The sequence below is a fragment of the Chelonoidis abingdonii genome, chromosome 6, assembly GCF_003597395.2.
Source record: "Chelonoidis abingdonii isolate Lonesome George chromosome 6, CheloAbing_2.0, whole genome shotgun sequence".
NCBI lineage: Eukaryota > Metazoa > Chordata > Testudines > Testudinidae > Chelonoidis > Chelonoidis abingdonii.
Window position 1 is genome coordinate 127,554,115 of NC_133774.1, and position 18,124 is coordinate 127,572,238.

The following is an 18,124-nucleotide window of genomic DNA, read 5'->3' on the forward strand; positions in this document are numbered from 1 at the left end:
TCATGCCCTTCCAACTCTGTGCCTGGCAGTCCAAGCCTCACACCGCACCACAGGCCACCAACAAGGCCTGGGCTGCTGGCAGACCCCTGCCCCTTCCCTCTTCTGGCTTGTTGGTTTCTCTGCTTTAGTCTCCCCTGCAACCTCCCCCTGGAAACTCCCACTGAAACTCCCCTGTTAGCAACTCAACATAGGCAAGGCTGTTGCAGAGAAGCTAAATTAATTCTTTGTATCAGTCTTCATGCAGAGACTGGGAGGGAGATTCCCATACCTCTGCCATTCTTTTTAGGTGACAAATCTGAGGAACTGTCAGCAAAGGAGCTTTTGGAACAAATTGATAAACTAAAGGATCAGATGGTATTCACCCAAGAGTTCTTAAGGAACTCAGACATGAAACTGTAGAACCACTAACTATGGTATGCAACCTATTGCTTAAATTAGCCTCTGTACCAGACGACTGGAGGGTAGCTAATGTAACACCAATCTTTAAAAAAGGCTCCAAAGATGATCCTGGCAATCACAGGTCAGTAAGCATAACCACAGTACCACATAAATTGGTTGAAACTATAGTAAAGAAGAGAATAATCAGACACTTAGATGAACACAATCTGTTGGGGAAGAGTCAATGTGGGGCTTATGTAAAGGGAAATAATGCCCCAACAAGCTCTTAGAATTCTTTGAGGGTGTCAACAAGCATGTGGAGAAGGGGGATCCAGTGGAAACACCATGCTTGGACTTTCAAAAAGCGTTTGACAAAGTCCCTCACCAAAGGCTCTTACACAAAGTCAGCTGTCATGGGATAAGAGGGAAGGACCCTTCATGGATCAGTAACTGGTTAAAAGATGGGAGACAAAGGGTAGGAATAAATGGTCTGTTTTCATTATGGAGAGAGATAAATAGTGAGGGTCCCCCAAGGGTCTGTACAGGGACCAGTGTTGTTTAACATATTCAGAAATGCGCTGGAAAAGAGGGTAAACCGTGAGGTGGCAAAATTTGCAGACAATCCAATTTACTCAAGATAGTTAAGACCAAAGCAAACAGCGAAGAGTTACAAAGGAATCTCACAAAACCGGTTGACCACATGGCAGATGACAGTGAATAGTAACGCACACTGGAAAACATAATCCCAACTATACACACAAAACGATGGGGTCTAAATTAGTTGTTACCACTCAAGAGAGAGATCTTGGAGTCATTGGGGGAAGTTCTCTGAAAACATCTGCTCAATGTGCAGCAACAGTCAAAAAAGCGAACCATGTCAGGATGATTAGGAAAGGAATAGATAAGACAGAAAATATCATATTGCCATTTTATAAATCCACAGTACACCCACACCTTGAATACAGTGTCCAGTTCTGGTCACCATAGCTCAAAAAAGGTACATTAGAACTGGAAAAAGTAGAGGACAACAAAAATGATTCCAGGTATGGAAAAGCTTCCATATGAGAAGAGATTAAAATGACTGGGACTGTTCAGCTGAGAAAAGATATGACTAAGGGGAGATATGACAGAGGTCTATAAAATCAAGAGCAGTGACAGGAAAGTGAATAAGGAAGTGTTATTTACCCTGTCACATAGCACAAGAACCTGGGGTCACCCAATGAAATTAACAGGCAGCAGGTTTAAAACTAACATAAGACAGGACTTCTTCACAGAACACACAGCCAACCTGTGGAACTGGTTGCCAGAGAATGTTGTGAAGGGCAAAAGTATAATGGGGTTAAAAAAAGAATTAGATAAGTTGAGAGAGGCTATGCTCATAATGGCTATTAGCCAAGATGGTCAGGGACCCAACCCCATGCTCTGGGTGTCCCTAAACCTCTGACTGCCGGAAGCTGGGACTTGAAGACAGAGGATGGGTCACTCAATTTCCATGTTCTGTTCATTCCCTCTGAAGCACCTGGCACTGGCCATTGACAGATGACAGGATACTGGGCTAAATGGACCATTAGTCTGACCCTTCTTATGTGCTGGGGGTTCATTTGTCTCCTATTAAGAAATGTGTTACTCACTGTATCCCCCTTATATTTAAAACAGCCCACTGGCATTGGCTAGAGAACCAATCCAGCAAAGCACAGCTTCCTATCGTCCCCATTAACGAATGTTCTACCTACCACTATCACAAGGAGACAATCTCCTTTCAATAGCATTTTTTCTTAGAATGAAATCCCTCAATTTTATTATTGACTATTCTCCTTGAAAACTGGTATTTTATCTGAACTCACACCTGGGGCACAAGAACAATCTACAGGGGAGTTGCATCTTACCCGGGGGTTAAGTTCTGAAGTCAGTGTATAAGGCGAAAATCGCAAATAGTCAAACGCTCATTGAGTGGAATGTCAGGAAGAATCGCCTGCACTACAGGTACAGTATTTAAATTGTTATTTTTCTCTTTTGTTTGTTTGTTTGTTTTGCCAAGCATGTATAGTTAAAATCGCATAAGTTAAATGTGCCTATTATGCGACTCCACTGTACTCACATGGCATCCCTTTCCCGAATCTTCATGATCAGTTTGGAATTGTTGACCCAATTTGAATGTCCCAGATCTTTAACCCAGGCCTGGGAGTTCCTAGATAGCCACTGTATTCTAGCCTCCACCCAATGTCTGCCAAAACCTGGTGGGCCCCAGCCAAGGTACCATCCACTGGAGCCTCATTGGAGGATTTCCCGGCTCCACCAATTGTTTCAACCACACTATTTAAGACAGGAGGCGGCACAGGAAGTTAGTCTGAGCAACAAGGTGACTTCCTGTTGTGGTTACATTGGATCCTGTTTCCTGCACTCTACCCTGTTCCTGATTCCTGCTCCTGCTCCATGCTTGATCCTTGCCTCTCCTCCAGTTCCTGCCCTTATGCCTTGCTTCCAACTATCAGTTACCAGTCCTGGCTCCAACCCCAGCCTCTGACTTTGGACCCTGACTCTGGCCATATCCTCAGCTCTGGCATTTGGTATCTGACCTTAGCTCCAACCCTCAGCTTCAATTCCTGGTTATGACTCTGATTTGACCCCTGGCTCTGGTAACCGACTGTTGACTCTGGTGCTAACCATTGGCTTCATTCCACAACCTGGATGCTGCTCTGCCCACTAGACCCGACTCCTGCTCTGACCACTACACCAGAGTCCCTACATCACGGTCTATAACCATTTTCTTTATACCCCGATTCTCCATGTTTTGTGCTAGGATTTAAATTCTCTCCTTGTCTCTTTCGGAGGTCATCATAACCTGCGTAGAGGTAGATACTGGGCAAGCACCAATTCTGACAGTCAGCACCATCATCTCACTCAAGAGCCCCAGTCTGATTGACCCTATCCCGACACTGGTCACCTGAATATATTCTGAGAATTGATCCCGTCCCCACCACCGTGCAATAAGATCTTGTCTGAAACTCAACCCCTTCTTTCCTCGGATCTGCTGTTACCCTTTACCTTTGGACATGCAATGTAAGTAACAAAGCCCTTGTGCACAACTGTACTTGCAGACTCTTCCACAGACTATTGTCCAAGAGTCCTCTCAGGTCTGTTCAATGCCAGGATGTCTCCCTGCAGGACTTCCTGTTCCTTCTGCTATTTTTCTCACCTCTGAGAGCCACTCAGGCTTTTAGATTTTGGAGGTTGTTCTAATGAGACCTTCTTGATCTGGTTACCACAGTGAGTCAGCAAAACTGCTCTACACCTCCACACAGGGCCATAAGGGCTGATACACTGCCACATCTGTTTCCAGTCATATTAAGTTACATCAATGTCCCTGGCAATGCTTGGATTTGTACTTTTTTTTCCAAATCACTTTGCTTACAATTCTCAAAATTACTGTGTTACTTTATTCATCAGGCTCTGCACCTGGATTTCCTGTTAACATCAGTGCAAAGAAGGCTAGGACAATGTTTCCTGATATTTAATTCTTGCAGGTGTTAAGTGAATCTCTCTTATTTTACTGTTCCATCAGACAAATTGGTTCCCCAGTGATCTGTGTCATACTAACAAACATGGAAAGTAGAAATGAGTTGTTTCTTTTCATCCATAAGCATTTGGGAAATCCTGGAAACAATGCATTGAATCACAGAAGATATTTGGACTTTCTTAGAAGAAAAACGCATTGGATGACAGTATTTTATATAAACCAATTATATGACCTTGGAGAGTCAAACGGCGCGAGGGTAGGGATGGGAAAGGTCATGGTATGTTTCGGTTATGTTTGTACTGATTAATGAGCAATGTACAAAATGCTGACCATCCACTTCCATCCATCCAGAATTCCCATTCTGGCATCACAATGCATGAGGCAGGTTTAGCCAGGAGAAGGCTCAGGGCACGAGTACAAACTTAAATGTTCAGTGCAGCAAAGCACTTACCTGGTGCTTCCTGATCACTCACCAAACTCGCCCCTAATCAGCATAAAGTACCAGCTCCCTGTTAGGATGGGCACACACTGGTTCGCACAGCATGCTCTGAAAGCAACACCTACCTTGTCACGAATCCCTTGTCGCATCACCTCCCTTTCAGCCTCCATCTTTGCATATTTGGCTTTTCTTTCCTCCTCTTCCTGCCTCAGGGCTTCTTGTCGTTCCTCTTCCTTCTTGGCAGCATCAGGATCTTTCTCTTCATCTCCTCCCAACATCTTCCCCATGTCTTTGGTAGCCCCTAAAGAAAATACACAAGAAGGAGACAGCGTGCATGTTAGGAAGAACAGATTAAGGGACAAGGAAATACAAGCCGGCCCTTTCTTTAGTAAAGGGGCCATAATGGCGGTTAAGTGGGCTGCCCAGGATATTCTGGGATGGAGCCATGCTCCACTCCTCCATTACTTCCTGTTTCATCAGTGGGAGTTTCCCCCAACCCCACTCTCCTAGGTAGTTGGCTAAAGCAGCAAGGTCCCAGCCTGCAGTCCTGTGAGTAGAGAGGGGATTTCATTGCACTGAGCTGTTCCTTTACAAAACTTCTGTTCCTGCATGTTCACTAGCTGACAGTAGGAGCCCATCCCACTTCCTCTGGGAAGGCTTTTCCATCGGACACAGGGAGGTGAGCCAAGCTCAAAGGCAGGAAAAGGTCAGCACTTAGCAAAGGAAACAGCAAAACAGGCCAAAAAATACACATGCAAACTTCTGCCAGTCCCCAGCTTGCAGCCGGTGACTGCGGGTTTGACCCGTTTGATGTGGTTACCCGGCAGCTGTGAGATGAAGCATGGAGGCAAATGTAAAGAGCGCCATTTAAGTGCCTAGTTGATGGAAACAGGGGGGTGGCTCTTGACCTTTGGGTGTACGCTCCTGTAGCAGGACAGTTAATTGGCCTGCTGCGCGGCACACTAGCGGCTCTGAAATTTAACAGGTGCGGCGAGGGAAATGATACAAGAGCAGAGTGAGAAAATCCTGAATGCAAAGATTAGTATCCCAGTCCGAAGGAGCACTCTGGCAGTGGGGTGAGTTCATACATAGCCCCAGCGCCGTAACCCTATAGACGAGCAGGGCTAGATAGTGGCTGAGAGGCCATGGCCCCGGGCAGGGGACTTGGCAGAGTGAGGCCTCCCTAGAAGCAGCACCAGACAGATTTGTGCCAACAGTATCTCTGGGCTGCTCCTTATGTCCAGAGGGCACCTGCTCCACCCCACCCAGGGGGATCGCACAGAGTGCATTGGCCCCACTCGATATGCTGGGGCGGGCAGGGCCACAACCCTGCCTGCTCCTTGTCCACCTTTTGGTCTCCAACTCCTAGGCATGGTGCTCTCTGGAGCCAACTCTCCACTCTCGTGTGTGGCCCTTGCCCAGCCATGCTGGAGGGAGGCTTCTCTCATGCACTCTGCTGTCCCCCCATAGCTGCATTTGAGCCATTCACAGTCTAGGCCGGAGACACCTATAACCATGGCACGGTGTTGATCCTTTGGGGCTGTCGGGTGGGTATTTGCTGCAATGCTTCATTACAGCCCCACTAATATCTACAGGACTGAGCCATGCCACAGGTATGCCGATCAGTCTGAACACACAGACCCCTGCTCTACAGGCTGCCAGGGCAGTAAGGGAGCATGCGGGGTTCACCTGCGTTGCTGGCACCCACGCAGGCATGCAGAACAGCCACTGCCAGACTCCGACTCCTCTCTGCTGACCAGGGAGTGGGCAGGCAAAAGGCACAGACGCTCCACCCCACAGTGTGTCCTGGCCCCTGCTCCAGAATGGGCACAGATAGGGAAGCAATCTGCACTAGCAAGAAGCGCTCTCTCCCTGGAGCAAGGGGAAAGCAAGAAGCTGACTGTGACTTTTTGGTTCCCTGCCCTGCTACAGGCTTTCCCTTCCTTGATGGATGGTCTAGATAATACTTAGTCCTGCCATGAGGGCAGGGGACTGGACTAGCTGACCTCTCGAGGTCCCTTCCAGTCCTACGATGCTATGATTCCTTGGGCTGGGCTGTAACGTACTACTCCACCTCCTGTGGCATAGTGTGGACTGGGTTGGAATTACAAGCTATCACTTTAAGAGTATGTGTGTGGCAATGGGCTTCCTGGTCCTGCCCGCAGGTGAGGGGGCTCTTGAGTGAAGCTACAATCAGAGGACTCTGGTAAGAGCCAGCTTAAAACAAAGCGGGATGAATTGGGCCTCATTGCTTTCGGGAGCAGCCTTTTTCCTCTCTCTCTGTCTTCAGCTCATGTGTGTTATCAGTCTGATTTCTAAGAAATAAAGTTGTGTTATGTTGCAACCTTACAGCCAGAGTATTTATGTTTTGATCTAAGTTCTCTCTGTGCACGCGGAGAACATAACAGACGCTTGACCTAGCGCTACATGATATGAAAGTGACAAAGTTCATGCGCAGACACTGATATCTTGGCCTCTAGTCCTGGGTGAAGTAGGAGAATCAGCTTTTATGGTCCTTTATGGCAAACTCTTCTATCAATTGATTCTTTGAATAAGAATGGAAGGTACTTGTCCCAAGCTATGAAATCTTTCAACAAACTACAGAACAACTCATGATCAGCTTGGTTCAGAAATGGAGGATAAATTGGACAGTATCTCAAGGGCTTTCATTCTAAATCACAACCTACAGGAAGGTTCTCAGGCACAGCAGAATGACTTAGTAACTGTAGAAATATTTTTGAGAGATCTTTTGATTTCTTCCTGCATGTTTCTTCTCTGCCCATTTTGGATTTCTCTGGGCTTCGACTTTTGCCAGCATGCTAAGTAAAGGTGTCTAGCTTACACTGAGCATTCTCCCAAATCTCATCCAAAAGGTGCATCGTTTCACCACTCTAGTCCATGAAAGTTGAGAACTGTGGAGTTTTTTAGCTAGTTATTACATGTGCTTCTAATTATACGGAGGAAAATAATGATGTACAAAGGGTTTTTAGTCCCGTACAGTCATTGTTCACAGGTTTGTTTTTTTTTCTGGTGGTCCTTCCCCCCACCCCCCCAACATTCTGCATGACACGTCCCTGCCCAGCATTTGCCATGAACACTAAGAGACCTGTGTGTTCTATTGACACAGAACAAATCTTATTGAGAAATTCACATATACTACATTCAGTCTTCCCCTGAGCAGGGTGGAAGAGGGTATAGGGAAGTCCTTCCTTTCCCAGGCCTGACAACTTAGGGGTCCTGAGCTGCATCTTTGATGGAGCCCAAGGTCTAAAGAGCAGGTGGCCAACTGAGATGCAAGCAAGGCCTTCTGGCTTGCTAGAACTTGGTGGGGTAGGGTAAGATGGTATACACAGGGCTGATTATACAGCGAAGTTCTGAAGCAGCCCTCCTGTGCCGATACATTCACAATCCAGTGTGATATATATTTAGTAGCTTGATTTCCCCAGAAATATTTCCACTGTTTTAGATTCAGTGCACTGTCAGGTTATCTGTCTTTAGTTTATCTCCAGCTGGAGCTGCCTGGACCTCAGTGAACTAGTTACTCAGGAAGCTGAATTCTGCAACAGAAAAAGAGATAGGGCTATTGCCCGACAGCACTGCTTTGTATGCCAGCACTGTGTCATAATGCAGCCACAACCTGGCATGCTATGTATGCAATAGACTAGACAGCCTCTTTCCACCCCCACTCTGCACTAGGCACGGCTGATTTTTTGAATTGTATAGATATTTAATTCTAAAATAATTCAGTATAAAGGACACCTTGAAGAAAGAAACCTAGTTCCCAGGGTTCTTGTCGAACCTTTTAACTCATCAGAGAATTCAAAGCCGTTCTCTAATCACTCTGAATGTGGTATTGTGATACCATTGTTAATTGATGGGAATGTAATGTAGTACAAGAAGCAGCAATGTCATGTCACATTTTAACTCGCATTTTGGTGTGGAAACGTTTTTTTTATATCTCTTTCATTCCTCCTCCAAAAGTTCAGTTTTCACTATTATTGGCCACTGAATAGCAGCTTTTAGCTGGGTTTTTTAGCAGTTCGGTGACAGGACTCCTAAGAATTAATTTACGTTCAACTGAGACTTGCAATTACAGTAACAGGTAGGAGGAAAGAGTAGATAGTTCTTCCCTCTTGCCTTCTGGAGCTTCTAGGGAAAGAAAGCAAGACCCTGCTGGTTGAATCTGCAGGGGTAGGAACTGGCTACTGTCATGCTTTGCCCACGAGGAATCCCATGTGATAAGGGAATCTCTAGCTGGGGATAGCACAACAGGTCCTGGCCCATGACTAGGCATCCTAGATCTGATGATAAATTGTAATAAATAATAAATAATAATAATAATAATTAATAAATAAGCAGCTAGTCTCAGGCCTCTTTGTGCTACAGAGACAGGCAAACCAGTCACAGCAGGAAGAGACTCTGCTTTAATGAATTATGTTTCTAAAGCTTATGCTTCAGGGCTTCAGCCTGCCGCCTGGAGGGGGTTAGGAAGGGATTCCCTTCCCTCACAATGTAGTCTGGGAGCTTTGGGGTCTCCTTGTTCTGAAGCATCAGGGATGACCACAGCTGGAGATGAGACACTGGGCGGGCCACAGCTGTGAGTTCATACCAAGCATTCTCTCTCTCTCTCAGGTGCTTGGCTGGCGGGTTCTTGATCAGGGGGTCAAGGTCTAACACAACTGTCACATGTGGTGATGGGAAGGAATTTTCCTCAAGACAGATTAGCAGGGACCTTGGGGGATTTCGCCTTCCTCTGCAATATGGAGTGTGGATCACTTGCAATGATTATCTGGGTGTATCTCACTTAGTCAGTTCCTTACCCTCGGGTCTCTCCTAGTCTCTGCCTGTGGCACATAACAATCTAGTCTCCCGTGGGCTGAAATACTTTGGTCTTACTTTGGTTGTTGAGTTAGAGTGCAGGTGCTGGGGGGCGCTGGGGGCCTGTGATGTTTAGGGGTCAGACTGGATTATCTGGTGGTTCCTTCTGGCCTTAAACGCTATGACATCGTCCATGCGTCTTCTGGAGAACAATTCTCATCTCCCATTTGTGTGACACTAGGATTCCTTACTCTGAGGGTATATCTACACTACCACATCTAGACTAGACGAGATAAATCAATCCTGAGTGCTCTCCTGTCAACTCCTGTACTCCAACACCACGAGAGGCACAGGCAGAGTCAATGGGGGAGTGGCAGCAGTTGACTCACCGCGGTGAAGACACCACGGTAAGTGGATCTAAGTACGTCAACTTCAGCTACATTGTTCATGGAGCTGAAGTTGTGTAACTTAGATCAATCCTCCCACCCTCCCAGTGTAGACCAGGCCTGAGTTCATGTTTAAAAGCCAAGAGAAGTAGACCTCGAGGTGGTCACTGCCCAGTAAAATCATTGACGTTGGGCTTTTTAGTTATTGTCCCCTGGGACTTCCTGTGATGCATCATACTGACATTTTATTCATGTTGGGATTAATATTCATTGTCCAACCATCATTGTGTTGTATCACCATTTATGAGGCAGTTTGATATAAACCATTTTTCCTACCTAACTGTAATCCAGTGGGCTGCTTTCAGTCATTATTTAATTGCTGTATGTAGCACCATGGGAAGATGCAGAACATCAATAGATCTTAAAGCCAGATGGAACCAAGCGATGATCTCTAGTCTGACCTCCTATATGTCACACACCATAGCTACATTCCTGCCCTAAGGATCTGCCTTGAGAACGATAAAGACACATCACTGGGGAAAATAGCATGAGAAAAAAATTGGTTAGGGGAGGATTTCATTAAGTAAGGTGGCAAGGCATCAGGGGCCTGACCCAAAAGTCTAGGGGAGCCTTTTCATTGGCTGCAATGGACTTCTTTCACTCAGGCACCATGATTCAACAAGGTACCCCCACATATGCCTAACTTTGAGCACATCAGTAATCCTACTGAAGCCAATGCAGTTCTTGTGCTTAAAGTTGGGTACCTGCTGGACTAACTTGCTGAATAAGGGCCCGAGTTAATTTCTTATAAATTTTACTGACATATTTATGCTTCGGGGACTTGATGAGTGGACTATGGCAAACGGTGGATTTTGAGATTTGCAGGGGGAGAAAGCAACAGAAATATGTTAGAAATAATGTTCTAAGCAAAGAGAGCTGGACAGTTCCATACGGTATAAATGACATGGACTAGAAGGGGCACCTTGTCAGTGATGAGTGATTTGTTCCAGCAGTGCTTGTGTGGGCACAAGGCGAATGCATAGAGCTTACATCTGAGTGCTGAGTGTGCAGGGAGACTTGTTTGCATTTTCCCATCTGAAAATGGCTTGCAGAAGTACCCCCAGACGACAATTTACACGTGCCTTTGTGCAGTTTAAATGACGAGTTGATTCTAAGGATGCAATTTATGGCTCTGGTTGGTAGTTCATTCTGAGAATAGCTCATAGATATTTCATAACTTTCTGACCAAATTTTCAGAGCCAGTGTTTGAAAATTTGGTCTGAAAGTTATGAAATGTTAATGAGCTACTCTCAAAACGCGCTACCACCTAGTGGCAAAAACCTTAATATCCACAAAAGATGTTAACATTTTGCTACACTATAGAGAGCCTAAGAACTGGCTTTTTGATCATTCTATTTGTATCAGAGCCTTATTTAAAACTAACAGAAGGGACAACCTGATGTCTCTGAGTTTCTGAGTCACAGCATGATTTTGATCTCATCATCTGAACTCCTGAAGCTAATCTTAGAGTACTTTGATGGAGAAGGCCTGGAGAAGTCAAAGGGTCACTTCTCTTTGCAAGGTATCTTCAGAACTGCCCTCTTTCTACACTGACTCAGCTTGATTTCACATCTAAACCAGCTTTTTACATACCACTGACAGTATTGTTAAAAAGTATTCATTCAATACCAGGAAGCTGAAGCTAATGAAAAAGACTGTAGGAATAATTATGGGAACTGCTTTCTTAGGGGAGTGGGGAAGGAGAAATCTTCATTTACCACTTGCTCATTTGCCAGGAAAGCCAAGGCCATATTTATTTTGAGACTTCAATGCACAAAGGGCTTTCTTATGCAAATGCCACTAAACAGGAAAAATATACAGAGGAATCAGTTATGTTTCCTTATCAGATTAATTCATTCCTCGCTTTTGTATCTTGCCAAATTACCCATAAGTTCCACAAATACTTCCAAACAATTCTTTCTGACTGTCGTGACACCACGTTTCTCTGTTACCAAGCCAAAGAGACACTTCCGTACATAATACTATGCTCAGTTGCCTTGCAAAAATGTATGTGATAATTTTCCACCCTCCCTTTAATTCTCAGGAATAAATGAAAACACGGACCTCTGACCCCCTTGCCTTGTTCACGGGAAATTGGCGGGGCTCCTAGTGTAAAATGAGCAAGATTCAACCAATAGTGTGGATCTAGTAACTCATCATTTGACAACAACTTTGCTAACCAGCAGATCTACACCTGCATCTAAGTGTAGGTTTAAATCTAGGTCTGGATACAAAGCCAATTAACTTATTTGCTTTAAAGAGATTAATCCGGTTTAAGTATGACAATGTCTCCCAACACAAGCCATTGAAAGCAAGGAAATAATTTGTTATGAGATACCTCTGCAGTCATACCCTAACCCCCACGTGGTACATTTGCACTGGCAATAATGGACACCACATCCTCATAAGGGACTTCCCTTCTACCTCCAAACACATGTGAGGTAAGTGTTTGTGTAGACACCACAAAACCCTATTCATTCATACTTGTTAGCAAGTTTCAGACATTCTAGATCAAAACATTACACCAGAAAAAAGAGATATAGGGCCAGATCCACAGCTGGGGTAAATCAACCTGATCTGACTCCTGGATTTTGTGGTTTGAAAGAAATTGAAACTTCTTTCCTTTCTGCAGTAGCTGATTTTCATAAATGATTCCCTGTAAACTAAGTTTGACATCCACAGATTTCCAGACTCGCAGTGTTCTCTTATGAAATTGCCATAGAAATTGGCTCTCTCGTACAAGTGGAAAATACTGTTACATTTGTCTCCTGTGGCAACATTTAGATTGAATAGGAGGAAAAACTTCAGGCAGTGAGATCTATTAGGACTGTGGGATAGGGTAGTGGTGTTGAGATACTTAACAAGCAGGCTTGAAAATAGGTAGATGGGACTATCCTGTTAAGGGAACTGTCCTGAATTGGTCTCTGGAGGATGGGCTCGGTGACCTAAAGAGATCTTTTCTATCTCTGAAAGCAGCAGAGAATCCTGTGGCACCTTATAGACTAACAGATGTTTTGGAGCATGAGCTTTCGTGGGTGAATACCCACTTCGTCAGACGCAGGTAGTGGAAATTTCCAGAGGCAGGTATATATACGCTAGCAAGCAAGCTAGAGATAACGAGGTTAGTTCAATCAGGGAGGATGAGGCCCTGTTCTAGCAGTAGAGGTGTGAAAACCAAGGGAGGAGAAACTGGTTCTGTAATTGGCAAGCCATTCACAGTCTTTGTTCAAACCTGAGATGATGTGTCAAATTGCAATGAATTGAAGCTCAGCAGTTTCTCTTTGAAGTCTGGTCCTGAAGTTTTTTTTGCTGCAGGATGCGCCTCCTTAAGGTCTGCTATAGTGGTGGCCAGGGAGGTTGAAGTGCTCTCCTACAGGTTTTTGTGTTGCCATTCCTGATATCTGATTTGTGTCCATTATCCTTTTCCGTGGAGATGTCAGTTTGGCCGATGTACATAGCAGAGGGCATTGCTGGCATATGATGGCCTATATTACATTGGTGGATGTGCAGGTGAATGAACCGGTGATGGTGTGGCTGATCTGGTTAGGTCCTGTGATGTGTCACCGGTGTAGATATGAGGCAAGAGTTGGCATCGTGGTTTTTTGCATGGATTGGTTCCTGACTAGAGCTACTATGCAGTGCTGGTGAGAATACGTTTCAGGTTGGCAGGTTGTCTGTGGGCAAGGATGGCCTGCCACCCAAGGCCTGTGAGTGTGGGATCATTGTCAAGGAGGGGTTGTAGATCCCTGATGATGCGTTGGAGGGGTTTTAGCTGGGGGCTGTATGTGATGCCAGCAGAGTCATGTTGGTTTCTTTCTTGGAGTTTGTCTTGCAGTAGGAGGCTTCTGGTACACGTCTGGCTCTGTTGATCTGTTTCTGTATCTGTTGATGCCACAGCACAACTGGCTGCTGAGCTCTGTGCCTTTATACTCACACACAACTATTTCAATTTGATGACATACATATCTCCAGATCAGTGGCACTGCTATGGGCACCCGCATGGCCCACAATATGCCAATATTTTTATGGCTGACCTGGAACAACGCTCTCAGCTCCTGTCCACTCACGAACCCTCTCTCTACCTACGCTTACATTGTGACATCTTCATCATCTGGACCCATGGGAAGGAAACTCTGGAAAAATTCCACCACATTTCAACAGCTTACCCCATCAACTCAGCCTGGACAAATCTACACGGGAGGTCACTTTCTTAGACACCACGGTGCAAATTAAAGGGATGGTCACATTAACACCACCCTATATCGAAAACCTACCGACCACTATGCACCTTCATGCTCCAGCTTCCATCCCGGGCACATCACAGCATCATTGTCTACAGCCAAGCAACGAGGTACAACCGCATCTGCTCTGACCCCTCAGACAGAGACCACACCTACAAATCTCCACCAAAGCATTCTCAAAATCTCTACAATACCCACACGAGGAAATAAGGAAACAGATCAACAGAGCCAGATGTGTACCAGAAGCCTCCTATCTGCAAGATATAATCCCAAAAAGAAACCAACAGGACTCACTGGCCATCACATACACCCCAGCTAAAACCCCTCCAACGCATCATAGGGATCTACAACCCATCCTGGACAATGATCCCACACTTTCACAGCCTTGGGTGCAGGCAATCCTTGCCCACAGACAACCTGCCAACCTGAAACGTATTCCTACCAGCACTGCAACACCGCACCATAGTACTACTCAGGGAACCAATCCATGCAACAAAGCATGATGCCAACTCTGCCACATATCTACACCGGTGACCAACCATCACAGGACCTAACCAGATCAGCCACACCATCACCGGTTCATTCACTTGCACATCCACCAATGTAATATAGGCCATCATATGCCGCAATGCCCCTTGCTATGTACATTGGCCCAACTGGACAGTCTCTACGGAAAAGGATAAATGGACACAAATCAGATATCAGGAATGGCAATAACAAAAACTGTAGGAGAGCACCTTCAACCTCCCTGGCCACACTATACGAGACCTTAAGGAGGCCATCCGCAGCAAAAAACACTCAGGACCAGACTTCAAAGAGAAACTGCTGAGTTCAATTCATCTGCAAATTTTGACACCATCAGCTCAGGGTTGAACCAAAGACTGTGAATGGCTTGCCAACACAGAACCAGTTTCTCCTCCCTTGTTTCACACACTCAACTGCTAGAACAGGGCCTCATCCTCCTGATTGAACTAACCTCGTTATTCTCTAGCTTGCTTGCTAGCATATATATATACTGCTCCTGGAATTTTTCCACTACATTCATCTGACGAAGTAGTATTCACCCACGAAAGCTCATGCTCCAAAACGTCTGTTAGTCTATAAGGTGCCACAGGATTCTCTGCTGCTTTTACAGATTCAGACTAACACGGCTACCCCTCTGATACTTTCTATCTCTAAAATTTCTTAATTTTTGTGTTATGATGAAACATGTTTTGTTTGCTGTCAATTCCCATATTTCATTGCATTTTCTGTCCTCGCAGAGATCAGATAGGAAGAACTGGTTTCCTCAGTCTGATTTTGGGTGGAGGCATTGCACTGCTAAACAGCATCAGTCTCATGTCTCAACTTCTAATGGCGAGGATTGCTGAGACTTTGTGATCTTTGGGAATAGCAGACGGGATTCTTGTTTTCAGACTGATTTAATTCATGAGACAATAGGGATCCATTTAAAACAAGGAAACAGACGGTATTTTGCCACATGCAGTGGTGTCGTAGCCCTGTTGGTTCCAGGATATTAGAGAGACAAGGTGGGTGAGGTCAGATCTTTCATTGGACCAACTTCTGTTGACGAGAAACTTAACAGCGACATCTGTGTGTTAACTATGTATTCTGTCCCACCTTGTATTTAGCTGTGACACTCTATCTTTCCCAATCCTGAAGGGCTGTGTGTAAGCTCAAAAGCTTGTCTCTCTCACCAACAGAAGTTGGCCCAATAAAAGATATTCCCTCACCCACCTTGTCTCGCTAGTATTTTGCCATTTCCTCTCAATGACGGAGAAGAAAACTTTGTATGTGTCCTCTGAGCTGATGACTTCATGCCTCCCCCTCTTGGTCTCCTGAATGCATGTATCATTCACAGCTTCTCTGTCTGTGGCAACACTTCCTTCTCATTAGCTTTGACTTCACTGACAAAATATAGGATTAGCCATACACTGTAAGGCCACTGGTCCTTTTAGACAAGTGTCCCACCTCTGGCACCAGAGTGCTCCAGATTAAGGCAAAAACAAAAAACCCCAAACAAAAAATCTCCTCTCCAAACCCAGAAACGTATGTATCAGTTGACAGTGCAATAGAGTGAACAGAATAGGTAATCATCAAGTGATCCATACCCAGTCGCACACATACAAAATGGGAGATGACTGCCTAGGAAGGAGTACTGCAGAAAGGGATCTGGGGATCACAGTGGATCACAAACTAAATATGGGTCAACAGAGTAACATTGTTGCAAAAAAAAAGCAAACATCATTCTTGGACGTTTTAGAAGCAGTGTTGTAAGCAAGACATGAGAAGTAATTCTTCTATTCTAGTCCACACTGATAAGGCCTCAGCTGGAATATTGCGTCCAGTTCTGGATGCCACATTTCAGGAAGGATGTGGACAACTTGAAGAAAGTCCCAGAGAAGAGCAACAAAAATGATTAAAGATCTAGAAAACATGACCTATGAGAGAAGATTGAAAAAACTGGGTTTAATCTGGAGGAGAGAAGACTGAGTGGGGACAGGAGAACAATTAAAAGTTTGTTACAAGGAGGAGGGTGAGAAATTGTTCTTGTTAACCTCTGAGGACAGGACAAGAAGCAATGGGCTTAAATTGCAGAAAGGGAAGTTTAGGTTGGACATTAGGAAAACCTTCCTAACTGTCAGGGTGGTTAAGCACTGGAACAAATTGTTTAGGGACGTTGTGGAATCTCCATCACTGAAGGTTTTTAAGAGCAGGTTGGATAAACACCTGTCAGGGATGGTCTAGATAACAGTTAGTCCTGCCATGAGTACAGAGGACTGGACTAGATGACCTCTTGAGGTCTCTTCCAGTCCTACGATTCTATGATTCTATGTTATTAATGGTCATCAGAGAAACTGATCATTTAAAATAAAGCGAACCAGAGTGTGCGTCTCAGTTGCTTAATTATATAGGCCGTGCACATGGAGGCCACGCAAGGAGTGCGAGTTTTGGGCCAATCGGAAGGTTATAGAGGGGGGCATTGCACTGTCAGATGTGCCCTTCTCTCTTGCTTTATTCCAGTGGCATGAGAAGCAGCAAGAGATGGCAGATTCTTTGTTTCCTCCTGTTTCTGATTGTGTTTCGTTTCTCTTCCCTGTGCTCCTATTTGTTCCTGGTCTTTGTGACACATTCCCACCTCTAAATTTTCCCCTGATCTGAACCTTTCTATTTGATCCTTTTCTATGGTGTTATTTTTCATCTGTATTCTCCTGCAACCCACCTAGGCTTCTTTAGTTCTCCAAAGTGAAGGCTGAGAGGTGATCCATCCCAGGGGTAAACCCCAGGGAGGAAGAAGAGCTATTTAATCTAAGAAACAATCTTGGCACAAGAAGAAATCGGGCTAGGTTGGCCCCGAATACATTGAGACTGGCAATTAGAAGAAAGTTTTTAACCATCAAAGGAGGCAGGTTTTGAAACAGCTCCAACAGAAGTAGTGGGGGCAAACTTACCTGGCTTTAAGATGGAGCAGGATAAATTTGTGAGCGGCTTGGCTGGGTTAGCAGGGGACTGGACTGAGTGACCCAGGAAGTCTCTGCCTGTCTTTTCTCTCTGCTCCTATTGTCTTTCTAGGGGTTTGGTTCCTTTGCTTGTGCTCACACTAGTGCTCACCGAGCTAGCACGAGTATCAATAGCTGGGTAGCCACAGTAGCATGGGGAGCAGCAGCAAAGGCACAGCTTCACCATGCCAACTACGTACACACCGGTTTCCATCAGGTTTTATACTCAGCTCGGCTCAGCCGGGCCTCCGTTGCTGTTACTGGGGTGACACTGCTATTTATACTCACGGTAGTTCAACGAGAGCCAGCGTGAGTATGTATAAATAGGCAGAGGAATCACACCCCTGGCTCGTACTGTAGGTGTAGCTTCTGTGACCCATTCCTACTCATAGGTTTCTCTCTGTAGCAGGGCGAGCGCCCTGCTCTGGGGAGAAAGGGGTTAAAACCAGCTCTGGGAAAGGGCTGCCACAAGGAGCCAATCAGGGGACAGCAGGTAGCAGCCAATCAGGGCCTGGTAGGGCTGGTATAAAGAGGGCTGTGAGCTAGGAGGCAGGCAGTCTCACTCCAGCCTTGGGGTGAGAAGGACCAGGCTGCATGGGAGCACAAGGTACCGTCAGCAGAGCAGAGCAGTGCTGGGGAAGGGGCAGGCTGAGCTGGGGAGCTCAGGCCTGGCGACCTCCCAGGCTGAGGGCTGACAGGAAGGCCTAAGGAGATACTGGGGCTGCAGGGAAAGGCAGCAGGTCCAACACCCTAGCCAATGATGAGTGGCCATCGCAGACTGCAGT

At 45.5% G+C, this 18,124-nt stretch overlaps 1 protein-coding gene across 1 annotated transcript in view; it reads right to left on the bottom strand.

The window, feature by feature from the left end:
- The window catches only part of CPLX1 (complexin 1), a 212,214-nt gene that overhangs the window by 88,964 nt on the left and 105,126 nt on the right, over positions 1–18,124 (bottom strand). Inside the window, exon 3 of the mRNA XM_032774702.2 lies at positions 4,460–4,635. Coding sequence (XP_032630593.1) covers positions 4,460–4,635 — 176 coding nt within the window. The remainder of the gene's footprint in view (positions 1–4,459; positions 4,636–18,124) is intronic.